Source organism: Odontomachus brunneus, unplaced genomic scaffold (genome assembly GCF_010583005.1).
Source record: "Odontomachus brunneus isolate Ranch 3 - 2012 unplaced genomic scaffold, Obru_v1 Obru_scaffold_264, whole genome shotgun sequence".
Classification (NCBI taxonomy): domain Eukaryota; kingdom Metazoa; phylum Arthropoda; class Insecta; order Hymenoptera; family Formicidae; genus Odontomachus; species Odontomachus brunneus.
Window position 1 is genome coordinate 80,098 of NW_022639714.1, and position 26,518 is coordinate 106,615.

A 26,518-nucleotide genomic window follows, 5' to 3' on the forward strand; every position below is an offset into this window, starting at 1 on the left:
TCTCTCTCTCTCTCTCTCTCTCTCTCTCTCTCTCTCTCTCTCTCTCTCTGCTGTCTGAACGAATTCGTCGCGACTTTGCTCTTGTCCTTTCACTTAATCGTTGCTAATAACATCGTGCCGCGTGTTGCAACTTTCGTCGAATGTTAAGCCAACTTACGACAGACGATATCGCATCAACAAATTTTTCTCTCTGTTGCAGCAATATGCGAGCAAGCATGCCGAGCAGAGTCCTTTGGTGGAGCACATGAATACGAAGTATTATTACTACACGAGGACTCAGGGATTATTCAGGATATGTTATCCTAAAGAAAGACCACCGACAGGTATGTCAAAAATCTTTAACGAGAATTGCATGTTCGATGAGAATATACTCACTTACCAAGCACAGTGAGTAATCATTGTAATTGATAATAATTGCGCGATATAAGACCGACTGTTACACACTAATAAAACTTTTGATTGTACCGCGAATTTTCTTCGATTGAATGAAACTTACAAGAAACGTTTAATGTTATTAGTCTGAGAGAGATCTCAACACAAACTGCAGCTTCATGATCATTTATAGTGCACGAGAGAAAATACTGTTGAATTGATAGAATTAGTCAACAGTGTCGTGCTTGGAGTAAATCTTGTTGATCCATTTGAAACTAATATTCGAGCCAGACTGGATGACGAACTCCAAAAATGTCGATAACGCAGAGACGATTATCACAACATGATCACGCTGTATATAACGTAATCTACGTTCTTTATTATAAACTTACAAACATTTAAATATTTCCTCCGAAAAGTCTTGTCATTAGTGCTTAACATATCTGTGAACTAACTAATCGATGAATTTGTTTTAATAAGTCGAATGTCAGTTTCGATTACATTGCTGTTTGAATCAAGAAAATTTATTCCAACTATGGGACACTATTGGATAATTCTGTACATTCAACAGCATTGTTCCCATGTAATTACTGATTATTTCATGATCTCATACGCCTTAAGACAAATCACTTTTACAAGTTTTCTAAATGCTTTGTAAAGTAAAGGTATCAATTGCCAGACACGTAGCTAATCCTGAGCATTCTTATTGTGTTTTTAAATACGAATATTTAAACTTTTAACATAGAATATATTTACATATTCAATACTTGTACGTATAATTTGTGTTGAAAGTTAAATGTTTGTATCTAAAGACCACAAAGCAAAAAGAGTGTCCAGGATTAGGTACATGTCCGGGAATTGGTACTTTTACTTTAGATAACACACGGTGAGACGAATGTATACACGGTTCCATGATATTGCAAATACGCCCGCGCAAAGAATCGAGCTGGCGTCTTATCCGTGTTAGATCTAACGTTCCCGATTATGCCGCGGACCGACATCGACAAATCCACCCGAGTTGCTCGTCCAGCGACACCTCTTACGCGGCCTTTAGCAAACTTTCTACGTTACGATCTCATAATGTCGTAGGTTATCCGATCCCACGTAATAGGTTAACAGTTTATAATCGGCGCGCACAATCTTCGGAGAAAGGTGCATTTTCACCTGATAGCCACGGCGCGATGCTTCGCGTCGCTTTCTCATTTTGCGATCCATTGCTGCGTACAGTTCAGCTTTATGCTCTTACATGGAAAGTATTCACACAATAGGTCGTAAAGATGAATAAGACCAAAGGAGAAGCTGCTGCCTTTCCTTTTATTTATCGAGGCGAACACGTGGAGAAGCATCGATGAAAACGTTAAAGTATTTGTTTATACGCCAAGTTTCAAAGGTATACGCTATATTACTCGGCGTAGAGAAAATGTTCTGTAAACATATCGACGGTAAAAGGTAGCGAAAACTGTATAATTATATGTTGCTGTGTGCACACACATGTGCATGATTGCGTTAGCTGCTCCAGTAATGATGACGTTCACGAGAAAACGCGTACGCCTTCATAAGGCAAGTTGTCTCGTATACAGGGAAAATATTTTAGTAAACATTACAACAAAACTTTGGACGTAATCCTTGGACGAGAATTATGACCGAAATTACAAATGCATATTTATTAAACTGTATATTTGTTGTATAAAATGCACGTTTTAGTTTTCAATATTATTATACTGAGAAAAAAATTTACTAAATTTAAAAAAAAGGTTTGTTTGGATATTACTGTGAAGATATTTGTTTAAATTAAATAATTATTTTCTAAAATTAAATAAAGAAGTTTTAAATATAAATTTGTTTCTTTAATTTTAGAAAATAATTATTTAATTTAAACAAATATCTTTACAGTATTATCCAAACAAATATTTCTTGAAATTTAGTAAATTTTTTTCTCAATGTACATTTCAAAATTATTACAATTATTTGAATGTTTTTTTTTTAGATCATATACACTGAGGGAAAAATTACCTTAAAATCAACAAATATTTCTTCGATGGGTGCCATTAACATATTTATTTAAATCTAAATTCTCTTTATATAAACCAAATATTTAAATATTTATTTATTATCAGGTAAACAATATTTGACTTAAATAAATAGAATTTAGATTTAAATAAGTATGTTAATGGCACCCATAAAAAAATATTTGTTGATTTTAAGATAATTTTTCCCTCAGTGTATCAGGTAGATCGTCGAATTCATTATTTCTGTACTAATTTGTACTCGAATTTCATAGTCCAGCTTCAATTTAATAGCCCAGCTCTTTACAAAAATCATTATAAAATGGAATATAATTTCAACATATTTTTAACTACAATATTTTCTCCGTGTAGCAAAAGTAAAAGATAATTCCTACGAAATATGATGCGTGCTTTTACTCTGAGATGAATATTCTTCCTATCATTTGCAGACTTTCTCATAAGATTCGAGTTCTTCATAAATTCTTAAATAAATGTGAGATATCTTATTAACTGCGAAGCAAGTTCGGCGAGTAGGAGAATATTAAAAAAAGTTAATCGTAACCAGTCCCAGGTAACACACATCGGGAACGTCCGTTAGCCGCTCGCAAAAAAGGAAAATCTATCGTGTGTACGACCGTGCGCGATTTTCCAGACGCGATTTCGAAGGAAACGTCTGAGCAACGATGGACATATGGAGTATTCCGCCATCGAGCAGAACCGATTTGCGCGAAGTTTTTACACGCGTGCTCGACCGCGAGAATCCTCGCCTTAAATTATTTAATGCACAACGCGACTATCCCGGTTCGAGAACTTGTTTTTTCTTTTCCTTTTTATTTCGGACTGCTGGGTGGCTTTTTTCTCCGGAACGCACCTCGACGCCTCGTAAGTGGACCGTTGCGATCGCGGTCGTTGCGAAACGGCCGACGTGCCACGATCGATCGACCGATCGCCTGCGTGTTAATGCCTCGCAAACACAAGCCGTGTCCGAGATTTTATTGACCGCGTGAGCGAAGAAAAGTTTCCTCCAAAGTTGCACGATTAACGAAGTAAACCCGCCGGCAATGTGTGGTACTGAATATCACGGGACTGAAGTAATCCGTGTCACATAACAGGATGAACGCGTCTAGATATGCGGCATCCTCTGTCTCTCTTTTATTCTCAAAGACCGAAATAATTTTTATCGCCCTACTTGGAAAATAATTACATTTATATTAAATTTTCCTCTAAAAAAAATGTAGTGCAATCTCCAAATCTTATTCCTTTAATTAATATGTACTGCGATTTCAAAACACCTGGATCTTCTTTGACAAAATTTTATTGTAATGTCTGAATCTTTTTTGTCATTAGCGAACGTACGACGGCTATTTTTTCGTAGATAATTTGTGAGACAAAGTGAACGGAGAAAATATTGTTAAAATTATATTTTTTCCACAATATTTATAAAATTGGGCTATACTGAAATTGTAGAATAAATTGCTATAGAGACATTTGACGATTCAACTTGATGTACAATATAAAACACATTCAAGTGATTACAATAATTTTGTAGTAAAGAGTCAAATGTGTGCATAACGTTCTTCAACAAATATATAACAATTTCGATTACAATTTGTCCAGAGTTACAAAAATTCGACCGTAATGTTTACTATAATTTCTTATATTTTCTTACATTATCTTTCATTTTCTCCGCGTGTGCAATATATCAATTTACATTTAAATCCCGCGTTTGTAGAAATAAACACCTGCGCGCTCGCGCGTGCCTGCGTCTTGATGGACGTTACACACAAGGATGTAATAAACTTCTGCTCCTTGTGCGTGATTTCACATCATGTATAATGCTCTATGGCTCGGAACGCCTTTCCTACCGGCAACTTTCTATGGTAATGACGCACACGCAGTATGTCCTCCACTAAAGTTCAGTAACGTATCAAGTATTTTTAGTGCGACACTAGAAATTAAATTATTGATGCTCTTTGCATCATGGGTAAACTATACTGATAAAAAAAATGTTTTGTCAACTATAATTACATAGAGAAAAATAACTACTATAAATCATGATTGAGTAAAATATTTTTTTAATTAAATTCTATTATAATGTTAGTGATTATAACCTTATATGTATGTTACTACTAACATTTTCGTGTTAGACCAATCAAAAAATATATATATGGTTGGTGCAATAAGTAATTATAATTTTAATTAGACCAACGATTTTTTTTTCAATGTATTGTAAAAATTACAGCAAAATTTTTGTAAGCTTGAACTGTGTACAGAATTATAACCAAAATTACTATATATTTATTTAAAAATGTTATGCACGTTTAACTTTGCAGAAAAATTATTGTTATTACTTGAATATTTTTATATTATATATTCAAGTAAATTATCAAATTTATTATTTGTATAATAATTTACAATATAATTTCAATATAATACAGCTTCACAAAAAGTATTATAAAGAGGAATATAATTTTGACGTAAGTTTTACTACAGTATTTTTTCCATGCAATCGGAAAATGCACTTGCTATCAGAAATAAGATCAAAAGATGTAATGATATGTTTATAATTAGTTTACAATTATGGAATTAGTGCAATTAAATTCATAATTAATGTAATTATCTCGATTAATTAATTTCATAATTTCACGTAACGGCTACGATTAAGCTTTGTCAGGTAGCGTGTGATGATTAAGTGAATTCCGATACGAATCTGGGCCAAAGTCAATTAAGATATTAAAATTGGTCTCTATTCAAATTGGTCTCTTTTCTCTCAAGGATCTCTCAATTTCTCCCACGTTGTCTAGATTTAACCGTGACTTAATTTTCTCCCTGCTTTCCTCCAGTTTATATTCCAGTTTAAATAGAGACGTAAAGCAGATAATTGAGCAACAAATAATTAAAATATCATATTACACGATCGAGACGAATTAGCAATACTTCATATTACACTCGTTGCATATTCATCTTGTTCTATCGCATTTGAAAATGCGTGCAACGTACACAAGAACTTCAAAGATCGAATGCCAATACGTGCAACGTGCGCCACATTTTTTTAGGTCACGCAAATCACGAAATCGATTTTTGTGCACCGCTCAGCGATTACATAATGGTTATTTGCGACGCAGTAATTGGAAATTACTATGCGAGCGTCAGCGTTGCAGGGACACGTGTTGCGTACAGTTGTATCGTATAATTGTATAATCGCGCAGATTTTTGATAAGCGAGAACTGCATAAATGCAGTCCAGTGTTGGCGATGCTATGCAAGAAACAATCTGGAAAAATCTAATAAGATGCATTAATTTTAGATCACGACCTAATAGAAAATTTATATATAGAAAAAAATCCATTTAAAACTAGTATAGTCAAACTGGCAATCTCTCTCTCTCTCTCTTTCTCATTGTTTCATATATACAACGATATGTAATTTTGTTAGAAAAATTTTCAAGTTTAACACACAATGTTATAATTTTATTTGAATATTATAATAGTCTTATAGTCTTATATAATATTATAATAATCTTATAGTCTTATTAAATATTATAATAATCTTGTAATTTTATAGTGTTATAAGAAGTACGCGCGCGATATGATTATTTTGGTGATAATAATATCGTCCGACATTTAACACTATATTCCCAATTCAATATTTTGTGACTATTGTTCATTTAAAATTATTTGTATATAATAAGAATGTTTTTCTACAATTTATCCACAAAACTGAGGCTTAAGTTTCATAGTATCGTGAAAGCACGCGAGCCGGTACGTTAGTTTATTCTCTTAAAGAACAAAGGAAGATTAAAGAGAAAAAAATATACGTCTTTCGTGTTAATCCGACACTTTGTGACGGTACGCGTCACAAAGCTTCCGGAAACTTCAGGTTGAAGCGCATTCTTTGAACAGGAAGGGAAAACGTAGCGCGTACGAAGTGAAAACGCATCCGTGACGAATAAGCCACATTGGATGCGGGCTGTACGTACGTTAAGAGACTTGTATAAAATCCATTGTTATACGCACAATAGTGAGCTGTCACAGAAGGGAAATGACGGCAGCGTCTATAAAAATTTCGAGGTGAGCGCGAGGAAAGTATGTCGATCTCGCGTATCACGACGGAGATCCGCTTTGCGCTTTACGAGATGAAATAGGTGAACTCAGTCGAGCACGAGAAGAAAAGAAGAAACACTTGAGGTAAAAGTACGAATGCCCGAATTACACTAATAACACTGGATTACCTAACTCTGGGTTATTTCTAATTTCTAATTAATTTAAATTAATACATCTTATTAAATTTTTCTAGAGTGTTTCTTGCGTAATATCGCCAATACTGGACTGCATTTATGCTATTCTCGCTTATCAAAACTCTGCGCGATTATACGATTATACGATACGACTGTACGCAACGCGCGTGCCTGCAACGTTGACGCTCGCATAATAATTTCCAATTACTCAATTTCTAATTCGTTTTATTCTTTAAATACGAATGTTTAAACTTTCAAGAGAATGCTCAACTTTCAGAGAGAATATATATACACAGAATGACGTTAGATGTTTACATTTTCTCATAAGCAAATGTATTAGCGCGGAAAACATAATAGTGAGCCAAATATAAACAGTGGTAAACCTTGAAATCGATCTATCAAAAGTATCAAAACTTGTAGATCAAGTAGTAGCAAGTCTACGTAGTAGCAAGTCTACGAAATTCTTCATCATGGAAGGTAACCGATCGTGATCTTGACATCTCATCGTCGGACGGTTTTGAGGCCGACGATGAGATGTCAAGATCACGATCAGCTGCCTTCTACAGAGAAGAACGGAAATATCTTTAATGTCTATTCAGAGACGTCCCAGAATTCGAACGTACAGGTACACTCCAGAATAACATTAATAATTAATTAATTAACTGGTCCCGTATTATTCGAAACTTAGAATTAATACAATTTTTTATTCTTTTATTTGTGTTACTCCATACCAAGTGATCACGTTATTCGAACTCCGTGCAAGTCAGTATTGAGTATTAATCAATCAAGATTTTCTTTGACTAAAGTAATCGATAAACAATCAAAATTAATCGATAAGTAATCGATAGATAATTAAAATTAATCAATCGTTATATATGTGATCACGACTAATTTAATCGATTGATGAAATTAATTATTAATCAAACTTCGACGTGATTGATACACTGATTAATAATTAATTTCAATCGATGAAATTATTTGTTATTTTACACATGATGATCGATTAATTTTGATTGTAGATTTGCCAATTATTTTAGTTAAACAAAATTCTAATCGATTAAAGTTTCTAGTTACACTCGCCGCGGCCATACTTGATCAGCTATCTTGATTGATGGCGTCAGAAGCGAGGGATTACATGTCCAAAATTCTTGCCAAGTACGTCAAAATAAAAAAGTATGTCCAAAAAATAACCCTTGCAATTGACTGAGCCTCCAAAGTTTCCGAACACTTTCCTTTTGCTCTAACAATCAATAAATTATCGTAAAATTAACACGACAAAATAATAAGAAAAAATTCAAGTTGGAAAGAAAGGTTGCATGTTACGTTAATTTTACGATTATTTTTTTATTGTTAAAGCAAAAAGAAAGTATTAGGAGTATTTTAGGGATGTGCTCAATCGATTACAAATGCCATCTTTTAGACATACCTTTTTATTTCGATATATTTTTCAGGAATTTTGGGCATGCACTTTTTCACTTCTGACGTCATCAATCAAAAGTTCCGCGGCCAGAAGTCAAGAGATTTAATGTCCAACACTGAACTCAAGTTCCCGAGGAACGCAAATCATACAAAAATAAAATAGTTAGGGCAGGATAACGTAGTATAGCATCGCATAGTACAAATTTCGCATTTTTCTTTACAAAAGTATAGACGAAATTCTTTAACAAGATACGTCAGCGTCCCGACAGGATGACACATTTCTTCCATCCCTGTGACAGCGTGAGAGTTATCGTTTCCCCATTATTTTGCACAACCAACATATATGCAAAAAAGAAAAGGAAGAAAAGGGAGGAGAATCAAACTGCAGATCGCAGATTAATAGCGGCAATAGACGGATACCAGACCCTAATCAAAGTGGACGATCTAATTCAGATGGCAGAAACAGCCCGATTCAGGGGGACAATCGAGAGACAATGGCGCTTCTCACCGGGATCGTGAACGAAAATGCGATCGTGTCGGTACGTGTACCTGCTCGGCAGGATCGTGGGACGGAAGAAACGGCGAGGAAAGGCGAGTGTATCGAGGCCAGATCGGTGAGAATCGATTCTATCGGCCGATCCGCGTGCCCGCGCGATGCCGAAGCGAAGAAATCGCGATCGGACGAGACGACGAACGTGAAGCACACACCTAACGCACACGCGAGGTTTTCACGTTTGTTTCACCTCCCTCGGCCGGGAAAACAATCGGAATGATCGATGCATCGCTCGTATCGCTGCAGTACCGTTCACCGGCCGTTCAGAGACGCCTTATCGGTTTCGGCATGCTGTCTTCTTCCGGCGACCCGCTTCCGGTGGCTCCGATTTATTACGCGCGCGTGATCGAGCCTGACCCTCATCCCTACACCAAGATCCAAACAAATCGCTGATTGACTTCGCACGAGTCTTACATCGAAAACATTCGTGACTCCAGAAACGTTAATTTAAATAACAAATACTCATTAAAATTAAGTTAGCATTAAAATTATAGTTTTTTCTTCTTTAGAAACTGCCCTTTTTTAAAAAGAATATGTAATGTTAATGCATTGTTTTTGTTGTCTTATATCAGAGAATAACAATCGATCAATAAAATAATATATTGTTACCTATACATTGAATTGAGACATTTTTTTTCATTGGCGGCTGATGTTTCTCATCATTACTTTCTATATAAATCCGCTTCTGTGCCAATCACGATGCTGTTGACCAATTCTGTTGATTCAACAGTATTGTTTTCTGTGTATGTATATTTTTCAGACAATTTTGAAAAAGGTCGTACTCATCACAAATACTTGCCGCATAAACAAGTAACAGAACTTAGCACATATGTCGGAGACATACCAAAGATATTCGCATATATCCTGATATATGCACTTCCAGGATATTTCATATGTAATTCTTCATCGTTACACAAGCATCGTTATAACAAATAAATAGCGTCGTAACCAAATAGATCAATTGTCCAGAGATTTTCAAGGACACAACCGCCGGATATCCTCCGGATGGCATTGCGTACGACTTTTGTGAATGAATTTCATCGCATGCCCTTACAAACAAGTGCGACGAGTGTGGCCATCGCCGAAAATCGAGGTCAGGCGTACGACCGGGCCTCGTCGCGAGTGCATACGTGAAAAATTTGAAGAAACCAGTCACAACGACCGGTCCGGTGGCTTTATCCATCTTCTGGTATCGCTCGCGTCGTGGCTTAGCGCCCGACGAAGAGCATGAGGAGGGTCCGCCGCGAGGAGATCGTGCTCGCCACCGCCGACGCGAGCGGGTCCCTCTTCCGGAATAACGCGTGTACAGTTAGGCGCGAGTCAACGATCTTGGCATGGCGCCTCGTTTAGGCGAAACTAGATTCGAAGAGGGTCGAGGAAACGGCCGCGCCATCGTCCGTCGCGTGAATCTCAAATACTTCAAACGGTACGTTGCACTTTTCGCGCAGGACGGAGGCTCGCTGCGAGTCCGAGCTTCCTCCGTGGAAGTCCCCTTCGGACCGTTGTGCGTAATAACTTCGTACGAGACGATTGGCTGCCTGTTTTACACGGGCTAACCACACAAAAAGAATAAAGAAATGCATTGGTTCAATTAAATGTCAATATTGCACGGGTTGCCATAAATATAAGCAGTTAGTTTAACTGTTTTTTTTTTTTCTTTTTATTGATTTCAATTGTAGGATTTTCATTGAAGGAGCAATACCGAACCAATAATATATCATGTATTAAAAACATAATAAGTCGTGAGAACATTTCTTACAATTTATTGTTTTTTGAAAATACAAACTTATATATTATTGACTTAAAGATGGTATATTATTCTTGCAATAAAAAGTAAAATTAAAATTTATGACAACCACACAGTTGAATTAACTGCATATACTTGTGGCAGCTCGTGACATCGACGTTTAATTAAATCAACGTATGTTTTTGTTCCTTTAACAGCATTTTTTTAGCTAATAATGTTTATGGTAACCGATGGTCGATGTTTAATTAAACTATTTTTTCTCTTGATTAAACAGTATTCTTCCTCAATATTTTATATTACTAAATCTCGGCCATCTATTTCTTAAACACTATATGCAACGCATTCTCTTCCTATACACTTTTAAAACATCATGGTGTATTTGTTTCGATAATACTGTTATTGAGAATTAAAAAAAATTCATTTCAATCAAACTGATGCTGTTGATACAACATTTTCTCGTGCAGAAACGTTATTCTCTTTGCAAGTGAAGTTTCAGAGGAAGAAAATAAACAACGAGATCTTACTGATCACAACCCATACAATACAAATGTCCGAAATGCATCCTAAAGACGTCCCAGAGATATCATCTCTGGAACGTCTCTGGGACTTTGGACAATTGTGCTAGGGACGTGACCTAAAATGTGCAGAATTACTTTAAAGAATTCGCACTAACTTAAAAAAGTTTCGTTTTCTCTCGTTAGCTATAGCAGTTTCTTCAAATGTAGAACTGTTTCTGGAGTAGAACTGAAGCATGCGTGAAGTAAAAACAAAAATTTACAATCGACAAAACGCTTGTCTCTTAGAATGTAAGAATGTTAATTAACGAAAACCACTGTCGTAACTCCGCTTTCATTTCGGATCCTCGTGAAGCTAAATTTCATTTCACCGAGAGTTGACTGCGCGACACGCGACACGTTCGAATCTCATTAACGACTATAATGCTCGGGCGGCTAATTGAGCGGAGATGTTTCGAGATGACATACGTAGCGAATACACGTTTTCGTTCATCGGGCACGCGTTCACCGGAAGGTGGCCGTGAAAGCACCGGCTACTTTACGACAACTTTTTCCCTCGCGCGTAATGCCTTTCGAAAGTGGCATTTCGTGGATTAGGACTCGCTAAAAAAGTACCGTTGCAAAAGACGAAAGAGCGAGCACGGGCGCGCACAGTGCGAGCCTGCAGCTACGAGACAGGTAAAAGCATACTTGCGCACTTTGCGCCCGGTGATAGTGCCCGCTGCATTCTGGGTCGCATGCTTTTCGAGACGCACGCTCGTTGACGTCGCGGGGCTGTGGGATCTGGCAGTACTGATAAATCTCGGCGGTATTCTCCGCGGTGTAATACGATCCCGAGGATATATGCAGCGGATGCATCTTCAAGGATTTTCGCACCCGACTCGAGTGCAGAGTGGACTGCAAAATTGTTTAGACACGAAGTTGGAAACTGACCAAACTGTCAGAATTGAGTCATTACTAACGGATTTGTTCAGTAATAAAATATAATAATTACCATTATTATCGATATCAATATTACCATTAATTATCGATATCAATATATTGTTCTTCAGATTACATAGCTAAGAAGGTGATTTGGTTTACAATGATATTCCTTAACCACGTACATCCATTCCTTATTTTTACCTATTTAGTTATCTCTATAGTTATATTGCTTCATTCTAATTGACTTTACAATATCATTCTCGTTATCTAAATGCCCTTTGTAATCTCGTTTCACAATCTTAATCTTCATTTAATCTTTATGCTACCTATAACTTTTCCCTATCTATCATGTCTAATTATACCTTCTTATTTCACTTAACGCGTACTATATATCGTCTTCATGCATAATATTCCGAATTCTGTCCTTTCCTTCAGCTGTATACACCCTTATCCCTTTTTCTTTCCTCTTCCTATCCGATCTCTTCTCTGCTTTTCTTATTTCTCTCTCATCTTCTTTTCTCCCAATTTTCTTCCATATCTTTTTATTATATACTCCACTCTATACTTCCTACTAACTTCATGAAATGATTTCTCCGCTTATATCGCTAAGAAAGAGTTTTCCATATTCTATAATCTTTGCATTTCAATCTCCTTATTACTTACACAACAACTGTCCACCAGTCTTTCTGTCACCTTTCTTCCGTATATCTTTATTTTGCTTTCTTATTCCATCCGATCATCCATCCTTTCCTCTTCATTTCTTGCATCCTCTTCTTCCCCCTCCCCGTTTTTATATACTTTTGTCTTTTATTACCACCTATTAAACATTTCCTCTATCGATAATATCCTCTACATTACCATATTAATTTAAGCTTGCCTGCATTATCTTCACTATCCTAACTACTCGCGTGTTCCTTATGACGCCATAACCTCTATTACCTATACATTTTTCCGCCCTGAATCTTGTTTTCCTATCTAACGTCTTATTTCGCCTTCACTTACATACTATCTACGCACTCATCTCCATATAATTTTCCCTATTTAACCCCCCATACTTAACTCAATACATCAAAATTATTTCGAATTCAAGCATCACGTTAATCAAGCATCTATATACACGCTATTTAACGAAATCTATTATTATTAATTATTATTACTATTTAATATTTTTAATTATATTATTATTGCGTAAGCAATGATCGCAATTATTCCCAATTTTGACAGTCTAGTGAGCCCCAACTTTATGGTGTCAAAATCATTCTGCAATCCACTGCATATATACATGTAGAAAAATATATATTGCGTTCATATAAATATTACTAATTTCAAGTATTTTATAAGTTTATGTATCCGCAAATCCCTATCAAAAGTTCATCATAAGTATAAAATTTCATACGTATCAAATATCAAATATTTTATTCAAAATATACTCTGAATCTTCTAATAAATTTAGCATTTCAATCAGGAATATATTGCATTAAAATAAAAATTCAATTAGCTTACTACATAAAACTGAACTTTTTCTTCGAAAAAGTTTTATAGTATATTCTTGCAAAAAAATAAATTCTTTTGAATATATGATAATAACCTTATGATAATCACCTTTCCTTATAATAATTCGTGATGAGTATATTTCAAGACTATTGTCAAAAAAATATTTTTTGCTGAAGATAACCATTACTAAACGAAAGAAAGTAAACTGAGTAATTGTTTTCCTTAGCAATAGAATGACTCTTTTTCTGTTTAGGCAACGATTGCATGAACATGGAATATAGTCTTGCGTGGTACATGAATACTTACATAATTATAATTTGAAAGCACAAGAGAGATGTGTGTATGCGAGCATCATGAGACGATCAGTTTGGACTGTCTGTGACATATGTTCAGTGAGACGTGAGAGAAATTGTCTCGTTGGCACGACGCTGCTCTTCAGGGAAAAAATTTCACGAGACGCGAGCTCCAGTCGAGTGGAATGTCCGTCTTACGTTTCGTTCACTGCGCACATGATTTATTAGGAGACATTATGCTCGCAGTTGAGCCTCTTTAGCGCGACACGAGTTTCTCCGATAGGGGTACTCTAGACCGTATCGTTGTCATCTTTGGTGATACGATACGTGATTTCGCGGTCCACCGAGATCCCGCATTAATCTCGCCTGGAATATAACGCACCTCAATTCCGAATGTCGTAATCAGTCGTTAGACGAACGTTAACTCGCGTGTTTTGCGGTCGGAAAAATGAGAACGTCGTTTATAATGATTGGAGGCGAATGTAATGCGCCTTTTTATAAAATATTTCCCAAAGGCGTTCTTATATTCGTGTCTCAATTATGTATTATGTAATTGCAGTCGAGACTTATTTGAGCCCCGTGGAGACGCACTGCATGAATATCGATTATTTCATCCCCGATGAAGAGAATCAAACGAGGGGTTTCTCTGACGACGCGATGGCACGACTACGTAAGTATAAAGCGGATGATTAATTATATTTTTCGCACATCGATAGAAAGTCAGTATCTAGTATGTCACGTCTCTCTTTTTAATCCGAAAGAGAAATCTATTTCATATACTATATATGTCTTTCATCATTATATAAAGTATCCATTACAAATCCATATCTTTTAATATTAGAATTTGTAGGATGTAGAATTGTCTTAAAATTGTCATATTGATAAACATATATACATTGAGAGAAAAATATCTAAAAAATAAAAATATATTTGCTCTCAGTAAGTATTAATAACGTATCTACTTAAATTTAAATACTTTTATTTAAATTTAATAAACAATTTTCATAGACAAAGCTTCTAAGGAAATATGTATTTTCTTATTTAAAAGCAAAAATTTCTCGATAATTAAAAGCTTTTTTAAGAACAAACCGCTTTCCTAAACCTCGAAAGCGCTATAAAAATATGAAATATAATTTTGACTCTATATTCCTATATATTTACAACTATATTTTAATATTTTAACAATATTAAAAGTTGGCACGAAACTTGACTGACTGATTTAATAATAATATATTTTTTTTTATTATTATTTTATTATTCTTTTTCTATCTTCCTATAATTATATAGTTAGTTACTATTTAACTTATAACCCCGTGAGATTTGGTTATCCGGGGAACATGTTTATTGGGATATAAATTATTATAGAAATAGTGAAAATTCGATAATTTATCTGATATATACGATGTAAAAAATATTCAAATAATTACAATAATTTTATAGTGAAAAGTTAAATATGCATAATATTTTTAAACAAATATATAATAATTTCATAATAACTTTTTATGTAAATTCATAATAACTTTTTATTCATAATTCTATATGTTTCAAGATTATAGAAATTTTGTTGTCATTTTTACTACGATTAATACATTTTTCCCGTGTAGATGTTCTCGGATTTTCAAGAAGGTAATGGAATTATCCAATTTCCAGATCACTCGGACAAATTCGGATAATGACACTAATCTATAAACTATATAAATAGCATACTGAATAAACTAAGAAAAAATGTCCTCTGAATATCTTTAAGGGTTCTCAAGTTATGAGAAAACATACAAACAAACATACATACATATAAATAAACTGAGAATTTCATTTTTTTAAAATCTACTTAAAATATACGTGTATTACGATAAATAAGTATGTTATTAGTACCCGCTGTGCATAAATGTTTTTTATTTTTTCAAATATTTTTATTATTATTTTTATTATTTTTATTATTATTTCAAGTATTTTTTCTCTCAATATACATATACAAGTAACGCCGTACACAGTCGAATTGCATTTAAAATGTTTTGTCATTTTCGCAGACATGGGGAGATCCGTGATAGCGCTATTCATGGTCGGTTTTGTCGCGATATTCTCCGCATTTTGGACAGGAGTGGTGGGCTGTTGGAGAAGATCACCAGGAAACATCACCGCCACAGCAATCTTGATGCTATTCGCCTGTCAGTATACACTTTCAAGATATTTTGAAGGGATACTCCAGACACTCTTTCTTATTTTGCCTTTCACTCACAAACTAATTGGAATATCTCTTTGAACGACATAGGTTTACTGAGCGCCGGTGGTATGGGCCTGTGGCATGGGGTCGAATATTATGAAAAGGAAAAAATTGTCGGCGAAGAGTATTATCAACAATGGAGCCCTGTACGTAACGTTTCACTTTCCTGCGATTTTATTACTGCACTGAGAAAAAAATTCTTGAAAATTTATTTGTAGGACAAAAATTGATTTCGCAGAAACAAATTTCATTTCTCAGAAATATACTTTATTTCACGGAAATAAATTTTGTATCACACAAATAAATTTCCAAGTATCTTTTCCTCAGTGTGATCAAATTCGTATGAATTTTTCCGACAAACGCCTGAATTGTCGGAAATTTGAAGTTTGTCGTTGACTATTATGTCGATCGCGAACGACCGAAAGAGCTAGCAGCGATATCGTATGCTGAACAGTGAATAATTGAATATTGTTTCTTCAACTTATAGTTTTGCTTCTCTTTAATCGTATTATTCGCACGGTCGCCTAAGAGTCAACTACAATCGACTAAGATTTAGAAATATACGTTATTGATAAGCGAGATAAGCGAAAAGGATGCAGTCAGATGTAAAAATCAGAAAACGTCACAAAAAACACCAAGTTCAAATACAAAAAATTGTTATTCACTTAAAACTAATATATTCAAATGAATAATAATTGTTTCATATATAAGCAACGGTACATAATTGTGTTGGAAAAATTTTAAAGTCTTGAATTTCAACAATGTTATAATTTGATTTGAATATTATAATAAGATTCATATAAGAAACACGATATAATTATTTTGATGTGATAATGATATCCTCTTCCGTCGTTTAAAAACATATTCATATTCTCAATTAAATATCCCGTGGTTTCCGTTAACGAAAATTATCTTTGGATAATAAGAACAAATTTTCCTGTTTCGAATTATGTAAAATATATTCTTGTAAATAACTTATCTTCGTTCAACGAATATCATTTGAATATTAACACGCGTAAAATAAGGATATTATTATTCGTTTTATTTTTGTGAACAAAATTAAAATAATTCATTAAGTTATATTCGACGATACTCGGATATAATGTTCAAAATAATACGCAGAGTTCTTCGCAGCGGACTGCAGATCCTTGCAGTGCATGCTTCCCAGCGCAATCGCGCGAATGCGGAAATGTAAGAGACGTAACAGACGCGCGGAGAGAAATTTCGCTTATCTCGCATCACGACAAGATTCTTCCAGGCACTCGATCGGATCGGTCGCATCGCGCGTCTCCATGAGGCCGAGGAGAACGGAGTATCCTGCCGGTGGCTGGCAGGCAGGCGCATCGTGCAATTTTACAGAGAGCTTTGCCCACAGGTTTTAAGGGACAACACGGCACAGTGGTACGACTGGTCGTTTTATCTGGCCTGGCTGGGGGTGGCGACGTGTCTGGGCACGATGACGCTATTTCTGATCGCGGCATCTTGCCTGAGAAGGGAGCGTGCCCGCGAGCAGGCCCAGAACGTTCAGTACATCATGCCAGGTGACACGATACCCGTGAAACGGCTGGACTAACTCGCTCGTGTCTCTTTTTTTTGTTTGTTGTACGCCCGCGGCACGCGGCTCTAGGTCCTGAAGGACAACTCACTAATCTCGTACGACTGGTCGTACGTGGTCGCTTGGGTCGGCGTCGGTTGGTCGTTGGTCAGCGCGATCTTGTTTATCGCCGCGGCGATTTGCTTGAGGGGCGAGAGAATGCGCGAGGAGGCGATGAACATGCAGTACCTCATGCCTGGTACATATTTAACACCTATTGCTTTTGCCCACTGGAACTCGAACGTGCACGCGGGCCTCGCCGACTGGCCTACCTACTCGGCGATTTGCGCGGCGAGTGCACGCGAGTCGCATGGGAATTATCTCGATTCCTACGTGGTTTCGCGCCGCGTGCCGATGTCGGAATGATCGCGCGATCAAACGGGTTAACGCGATCGCACGAGATGTAATTGTCGGTGTGGAAGCCTTGATGTTGATACCCGGTATCGATAAATATCTCTGAGGATGCAATATCGATCCTGAAAAGGTACTCTCGTGTGTTCAATAAATGTGCCATCCGTATCATCGGTTGATGGCATGTAGGTTGTACATGGAGAAAATGTTGTAGCAAAAACTTCGTTCAAATTATACTTCATTTTATGTTTCGCAAGGTTCTCTCTCTCTTTTTCTCTAAACTGTACCGACATTGTAACATAAATTACTAAAGAAATGGTAAATTTGATCAATCTATCGAATATACGACAGAAACATTCGAGTAATTATAATAATTTTGTAGTAAATTTATAACAGTTTTAAACAAATGCATAGTAATTTTGATCATAACTTCCATATCGTTTAAGGTTAAAAAATTTGATTGTAATTTTTGATTGTAATTTTTGCTTACAATATTCTGTACACGAGAATATGTAAAATAATATAATGTATCATTAGTAAGCCGATAGATACAGATAAAAATACCAATATTTCTAGTGCTTTTCAAATGGCAACTGAATTAACTAATATCAACATCAATGAAGTCGCTTAACTCGCCGAAATCGTTTGTTGAATTTTCCTGGCTATAATTAAAACCATAGAAAAGTTTGTTTTCCGAAAGAAATTCCGAGACATCGCGCATTGGTCAAATCCCGCGTGCACTGAGTGTTCTACTAACTTTAGTTTATGATCTCATCGGCTTGATCGCAAGGAACACGTTCCTTGATACAAGGATAACGATCATCTCGTCATTATACTAACTGGATTCACTCGTTTGAGAAACGTTAATACGGCAGCGACGGTGTTATTAGCCAATTTTCTAGTCTCCAACTTTTCAAGAGACAAATATAAAGTGTGTTGTTGTAAATATTTAATAACATGTAGACGAATTTCCACTTCGAGTGCGCTGCCATATTAACGCACAACTATTATTGTTACAGCACGAGTTACGCATTAATAGGTCAATTATTTACATAGATGTTATCTAGAAACATATTCGTATAATAACTGTTGTTTGAGAATCTTAACTACGGATAACTGCAGATCCAGAAGAGCAAACGGTTGTAACATACTTTCAAGATTTAGAGACATACAGCAGTCGTGAACTAATCGAATGATAATACGCGTAACGGCAGGACGAGAACGATTAGATCGCTTGTTTAACCAAAGGACTCGGTATCAGTAACGCCTTGTACATAAAAGTATCGTTATCAATGTACCGTTCCAGAATTATATGAAAATAACCCAGTTTATGAAAATCCGGAAACGTTTCGAGAACTCGTTATGAAAATTATGAAACGGCTATGTAAACGTAGAAAAAATCAAGGCACTAGTTCGGTAACTAGTTCGGTAAATATTAACTCGAAGTAGCGGCGAATTGTATGCTGAGATTCTAGAAATAGCGTTTGTGTAAATTTCTAGAGGTGAATCCATCGGTAGTGTTAAATCGCGTGGAAAATAACTAGTTAGTTGAGTATTTAAATTACTTCTTACGCTTTTGCACCGACAAAAAAAAAATATATATATATATATATATATATATATATATATATATATATATATTTCGGGAGCATAAAAAAATATATATATTAATAAAAAAAAATATATATATATTCAGATTCCGATATTTTTAAGGCTAGATTTTCCTTGAAACTAAATGTTTAATGATTAAATGAAAAAGCGAGCTTGTGCTCTCGAAAAACAATGATTGCAACTATCGAGTATGATGTCGGAGATCAAGAAGTCAAATTAAAAGACAAGTGTAGTACGAAACGGCAAAACTGAACTTTGTCATCATTTAAATCATTTTGCGGTATTTTCAGCGTTAGTATTATCTTTCACAAGTATCGTAGTGCGACGATTACGCGGTGGATTTCAATAACGATAAGCGATAACTGATGATAGTAATGGCACATTAATGTGAAAGCTGTTGAGGCTTTGAGCGCAGATTAGGCAAATGGATTATCGAACTGCACTGATAATCCTGTGTCGTGTGTGGAGGGTAACGATCTAATATTCATTCTCGCGAAACTTTTACTTGTTCGTTTCATGCTCTGTTTCCGTCATGGATCAAAGTAATTTTGTCACGCTCTGATCCTGAAGGAAACTTTCTACTTCTCCTCCGGATGATCTGTCAGGCTGCAGAATGCGTTTGCACATCTATCACGCGCCGTTTCGAGCCTTAAGGACCTCGTGACATAGAATTATCAGTTAATCTTTCTGGCGATAGTTCTCCGTTGAAAGGATATTGAGAGAAAAACTAGAAATTTGTTTAAACGAGTACTTATAAAATGAGTACCTAAAATGAGTACTTATAATGTAGCACTCGATCAAACCTAATTTTCGATCGAATTGATATTCGAATTCTCCGTTCAAAGAGCAAATTACTTCTTCAAAAACGAAATAATATATAGTAATTAAGTAATATTTGTATTTAAACAAAAAAAAACTTAAATTTTTTTGTGCGGAAATAACATTACAACGTCCATTGCCACTCTGAGCCTGCAACTCCTGCACGTCTCCCTGATTTGCATAATTTATGTTTATGCAATAGTCCAGTAAAAAAATGAGTAAAGTATCTTATAAAATAGTATTGCAGTCACATAGTCTTTCGCAGATAAGAATTTCTATTTTCAAATTGAAATTTTTGGCTTATTTTAAAAATAAAAATTTTAGTCCGAGAGACTGTAACTATAATACTATTTTGTAAGAAACTTTCTTTATTTTCTTTTTCAGATTATTGTACAAAAATAAATCGTGTAAATTTCAAAGGAGCTGCAGACTCGAAGTGACAATGCACGCACATGCTATGACGTCATTTTTATACAAAACATAAAAATAAGTTATCTTACTTAAACGTAAATATTGTTTCTTATTTACGCATGTAAAATTTTTAAATATATTGATTTAGTAGTCCTCTTTAAATAAATTCCGAATTGTTGGTTTCTTGAAAAAGTAATTTGCTCCCTTAAAGTTTAAGATATCTTTTTTATTTTTGACTCCATCCTCTCGAAATCACTCAATTGCCTTGGATAATGAATCCAATTTAACAAATGATGTTACTGTTCGAGGCAACATGTTCACATAGTTTAAAATAAACCCAACGATAACCATCGACTTAACAATAACCGAGAAAAAGAACGGAAAACCAAAGATATCTAGAGTCGAAGTGGTCGCTCGAAAGCGACACACTTGCCTAATTTTCCGCGTACACCCATCGGCCTCCTGCCACAAAGAATTTCCGTGTTTACGCATTCAACTACGGACCGATCGCTGTGTCGGAATTCGACTTACGCATACGACAAACAGCGTGTTCCGTCTCGCGATATCGGAAAGTCCTCTATCTCCAATGTAAATAAGAATGTAAATAGAAAATAACGTAAATCATTGTTTCGATCGAATCGTCATCCTTCCACACGACTTTATATCGCGAGTAAACATAGTTTCCAAAGATTTTCAAATTACATTTATTATGTATCGAGTAGATTCCCCTCATTCATACGCTGAACTCTACCTTAAAGATATTACAACCAGATTCACGATATCCCGACTAGAAATTTATCCCATTAACACAGCAATTAGGACCTTATTAACGATAAGGATTATTAACGATTACATCAGCGACTCGATAACATCAGCACGCGAAAAAAACTATTATGGTTGTTTGTTACAACCACATTTTCTATGATTAGAAAAAAATATCTATGTGAATTCATGTTAAATAGATGTTATATTAAACATTACTGTTGTTATATGCGCAAAGAAAAATTAGTATCCACTAAAAATTAATATAATTAACAATAATTATATATAATTATATAATTAATCAAATTAACAATAATTGTTGCACATATAAGCAGCGATATATAATTTTGTTAGAAGAATTTTCAAGTCTCGAATTTCAATAATGTTACAATTTGATTTCAATTATTATAATAGGATTATATAAGAAATACGATATGATTATTTTAATAATAATATCTTCTTCCGATATTTAAAAACATCATATGCTCGATTCAATATTTTGTGCTTTTAATTATCTCTTTAAATAATAATAATAAAAATTATCTTTCCAAATAATAATAACAAATTTTTTTCTTTGTTGAAAAAAATCACAAAATATATTCTTTCAAGTAATTTATCTTCATTTAACTTTATGTAATCTTATTTGAGGATTAACGTGTCCTAAATAAATATTTTCCAAACAAGAATGTTCTCTTTTCTATTTTCATGATATGTAATGTTCAATCAGTATATTCATAGTATCTTTATAGTTGCCTCAAAAAAATATTGTTGTCTCTCTGTTGTGGTTTATAGAACGAATATTACGGTTGAGAGACCCGTAGGATTCGGTATTGCATCATGCTCTGTTTAAATTGATGGATACAGAACCTCCGAAGACATTACATAGGATTTAGCCTGAATTTCAATCTAAAACAAAGTGAATCTACATAATGACAATTGATTTACGTTGAAATTCAAACTAAACGTAATGTAATCTTATCATTTTGTATTCATCATTTTGAGCAGAATGCAGCACTGAGAGCTCTGCTTGAACACATGAACAAGCAGTAAAGAAGGCCAGTGTACCACTTCCAGAGTACTATGGTTTCTACAAACTGTTTATGTGTATGAGAAAAATATTATTTATATTAATTAATTTTTAGAGAAAGAAATAAGAACTCGCAAACGAAGATATCAATAAAAAAAATAGGAAAAAGGGCAATTTGAGTTCAAGCACAGGACTAATAGTGCTATATACCATATGAGTAAAAAACCTTCCTTGTGTTAGGAAATCGTGTAATATTTATTGAACATGAATAATCAATATAAAACAATCATACGTTTTGGCTCAACCATGAACCCTCTTCAGTGATAATAAAAAACTCAAAGTTTACGACACGAACGCATTACAATTAGTTAAAGACCTGCGTAACTTGACATGAATGTTAATCGCAAGTTGACAAGACCGTTACCGAAATAATATTAAGTAATTAATTAATATTGAGAAGTAGCCGTCATAACTTTGTTAAGTTCAGCTAAAAGTAAACCAATCCTGTCAACGATAACATCGCCACGTCTGAATTATATTGATTATTTATATTGATTATTCATGTTCAATAAATATTACACGATTTCTTAACAAGGTTTTTTACCCATATGATATATAGCACTATTAGTCCTGTGCTTAAACTCGAATTGCCCTTTTTCCTATTTTTTTATATTAATTAATATTTTGTTGAGACAACACAAGACATATTTAACCAAGTGATATCTTTAGTGTTTTCTCCGTGCTTGTACAAACCAGATAACTGATTGGGGTCAACTTGATCAGAGCCATAGGCTAAATTTCTCAGTCGGGATGAGAGAATACGCAGCAACGAGAAGTCCAAATTGCGCCGTTTAAGAATTATATTAATAACAGAAAACAACTTCATCGAGACTCATATACCGCGAATAACGGAATCATCGCTTATCAAGTATGCGCGACGCAGCCAGGTCGATTCTAATCTGCTTTCCCGTTTTTCCAGTGTACCCGCAGAAGCAGCAGTACGCGTACCCCGGATATCCAGCACCGGCGGCATACCCGGGTCCGTATTATCACGGCTCTCAGTATGGACCCTATAACTACTGAAGGAACTCGGCCGGTCGGCGTCGGAGGAAAGAAAGCATCCCGGGCGCGTTCACGCTCGCCAACGTTGTCGAACATTCTCTATCGCGTCACTTAATCGGACGAGGATCAAAAATATCCGCAAAATTCAAGGGACTCGCCGAGATCGATTTGCAGTCGCGATCGTAAGGGATCGCTCGCCTTGATCGACTCGAGTCGTGACTGCTTAGTCCGATTTCAGACTTAATTTATTAATCAATCAATGAAATTATAATTTAAACGTGACTGCGAATATGGGATATTCGATATGGTAGTCATGAAACGCAAAAGCAAGCTCTTCTCTTCCCGCGACAAATCGATCGGAAGCAAAAATCCAGACAAAAGAAAGATAGAGAAAGAGAGAAAGATCTAAAAGACATCCGGGAAATCGTTCGAGAGATTAAGGATGTCTCTTGGACATCCTCCCGACCTATTTTGGAGCACTCGCGTCGTCTGGAGGAGCTCGACTTGCGCAAAACGGTTGCTCAAAATCCGCCGTACTTACACTTAGGAGCGAGATCATTTTGTACTTGTTTTTTTTTCCAGTTTAAATAAGTAAGATATCGATCATCCTCTCTCATGCACACCTCTTATGCTTCTGAGCGCGCACGCGCGCGTGTTAATCGCGGAGGCGCGAATTCGCGCTCGCGTTTGGCTGTTGCCGTTTGCCGGGCTTCCTCACATTTCCGTAAACGAATGTCAAAAACGATGATTCGTCATCGGTCTCGCGCAAAAACGGGAGATCGTTTCGGGTGGCCGTCGAGTCCGTTCGGCTTCTGTCAGGTGGACTTAACGGACATTACACGCTCCGAGGAAGCTCGATAAGAACAGTCGCGTGTCTTGTAATTGAAAGTCGATCGGGTCCACGAAGCTTGGCTCGCGTCGACGCCGCGTTTGCCTTTATTTATTTAACGCGATCGCGCGAGGGGGAGCTCCATCTCGCAGAGAGGACGGCCGTCGTCGAGTCGCGCGAGCGAAGCGGAAGGCGACGCGAATACGGCATCATATTCGTGAACGCTCACCTTGGTAGTACCAAATATTAAATAAATATCTCGATTAAGATCGCGCAAGAAAAAGATCGAATCGCGATTCTCGTGAGTTCGTCCCCGTTCGTCGCGAGTTCAGTTTAATTCCCTCGGAAAAACGATAGATCTCAGCTGAAGGTATTAAGACACGAAGAGTCAGAATCGACTGACTGATATGATTCAGATATATATTCAGAGCGAAATCACAATTCTGATCTCCTTTGAATCACTCTGTGTCGAAACAATTTCAGCGAGAATCTATCGTTGGAGAACGTGTGATTAATGAAGAAAAAAATAATATTCGTCCTGAGAGAAAGGGTTGAAACTTAATTTCCCGGGCAAATGCGATATCGTAATACATGCCTCATGCGTGTAACGTAGATGTAAACGTTTATATAATATATGGTGCTGCTATGATCGTTACGTGATAACGATTCGCGAAGTTTGCGTTTAATACGTAGCTCTCTTCAGATAACATCGATCTGTAAGGTCTATTACAACGATATCTCTATGTAAATCGTTTAAAAAGCAAAGAAATATTTCAATTACTTCATACACGACGTTTTGCCTTAAATAAATTAAATCGATCGTTCGACTATTCGAGTCTTCCATTTCCGCGTGCAAACGGCGTCAACGTTCTCCTCTAATTTATATTTCGTCGACTTTCTCTTTGTAAGCAAGAAAACAGCAATATATTTGTAAAAAGAGAAACATAGAATCGTTGATTATTATCGCAAAAATATTATGAATTAAATTTACCGTTAATGGCTGCAATTGCGTGATAAAGCGCTAAGTAGGATATAGAAATGAATATAAATATAAGAAAATTTAAGGAACAAACAGGTAGCTAGAATTAAAAGCAGTGAGAATTCACGATACCTTAGATGTTAAATAATAAAAACAAATAACAGAATGTACGAAATACAATTTGACTCTCGACTCATTACTCTTCTCATTCCCAGCACTTCTTAGACCTTTTATCACCTTCATTTGTGTTAATTCAACAATTGTCTACACATACACAAGTTCCATATTTAATTGTGATACTATATCCAAATAGCACAGGAATATTCTTTACGAATATTTGTACGTTCTAAGAATGTACCAAAAGCACTGTTATATGTTCATAATACGTTCACAGTATATCCGAATGAGACAGCTATATAAACATTGTATGAATGTCCATAAAATATTCACAAGATATAGATTAATCATCAATTTCTCTTTTATAGTTATAAAAGAATAATTCGAGTATTTTATTTCGTAGATACGTTTTATTACTAAGCTATAATAAATGCGTATTGCTATCTGGAATATTTGGAAAATTTTCCAATTACATTGCACAGTAAATAGATCATACGAATATTCTAAGAACATTCTTTTCTGCTTTTTAAATATATAGGAATCTCTGCTTATGATAAATTCATAAAATATCCGATTCGAATATTCGAAAAATAAAAACATTTGTACTTTATAAAAATATTCATAAAATATTTTGTGCTATCTGGATTTTCTTCTTTTTTTTTTATAAAGTTCTATACATTTTTTCGCATTCTTATAATTTGCGACGTATATTATCTTGATAATTGAATGTCAAAGAGATATTTCAATAAAAATCATTCAAAATAAAATGAAAAATAAGTATTGAAGGTTGACAATGAATTGAGGCTGTATGATGACGCGTTCAGTATGTGATCAAATGATTCAGTATGTGATAACCAATTTTTTTCTCCTTGATTAAATTCCAAGTTCAATGCGCGATCATAGTGCACAAGTTTAATTATTATTGCGTAACCTGATACGAGCTCTGTATGACGTTCGATTACGCATGGTTAAATAGAGATTTTCCTTTCGCGACAGAATGTAACAAATTGATTTTCTTCGTGAATTTTGTATACTAATTCCAAAATCAACTGTTGCCAATCAAATTTCAGTTATTCAAAAATATAGGTTTAATATATATTAAATGATAAGTAGCAATTCGTAAATGCACGTGAGGATTTATATCGAGACTAATCCGTATCTCAAACAGCATAGATC

General features: G+C 35.3%; 1 protein-coding gene across 2 annotated transcripts in view; it reads left to right on the top strand.

Moving 5' to 3' along the window:
* LOC116852976 overlaps positions 1-25,421 on the top strand; it is a 50,834-nt gene extending 25,413 nt beyond the window's left edge. The window contains exons 2-7 of one of the 2 annotated variants that reach the window (XM_032833785.1): positions 200-323; positions 14,119-14,229; positions 15,587-15,724; positions 15,829-15,926; positions 17,156-17,321; positions 23,335-25,421. In XM_032833785.1, the coding sequence (XP_032689676.1) occupies positions 200-323; positions 14,119-14,229; positions 15,587-15,724; positions 15,829-15,926; positions 17,156-17,321; positions 23,335-23,438 (741 nt within the window). In that variant the 3' untranslated portion in view covers positions 23,439-25,421. Of the gene's footprint in view, positions 1-199; positions 324-14,118; positions 14,230-15,586; positions 15,725-15,828; positions 15,927-17,155; positions 17,322-17,407; positions 17,574-23,334 lie in introns of both variants that reach the window. The other variant, XM_032833784.1, reaches the window with a different exon arrangement.
* Positions 25,422-26,518: the final 1,097 nt, after the last annotated feature.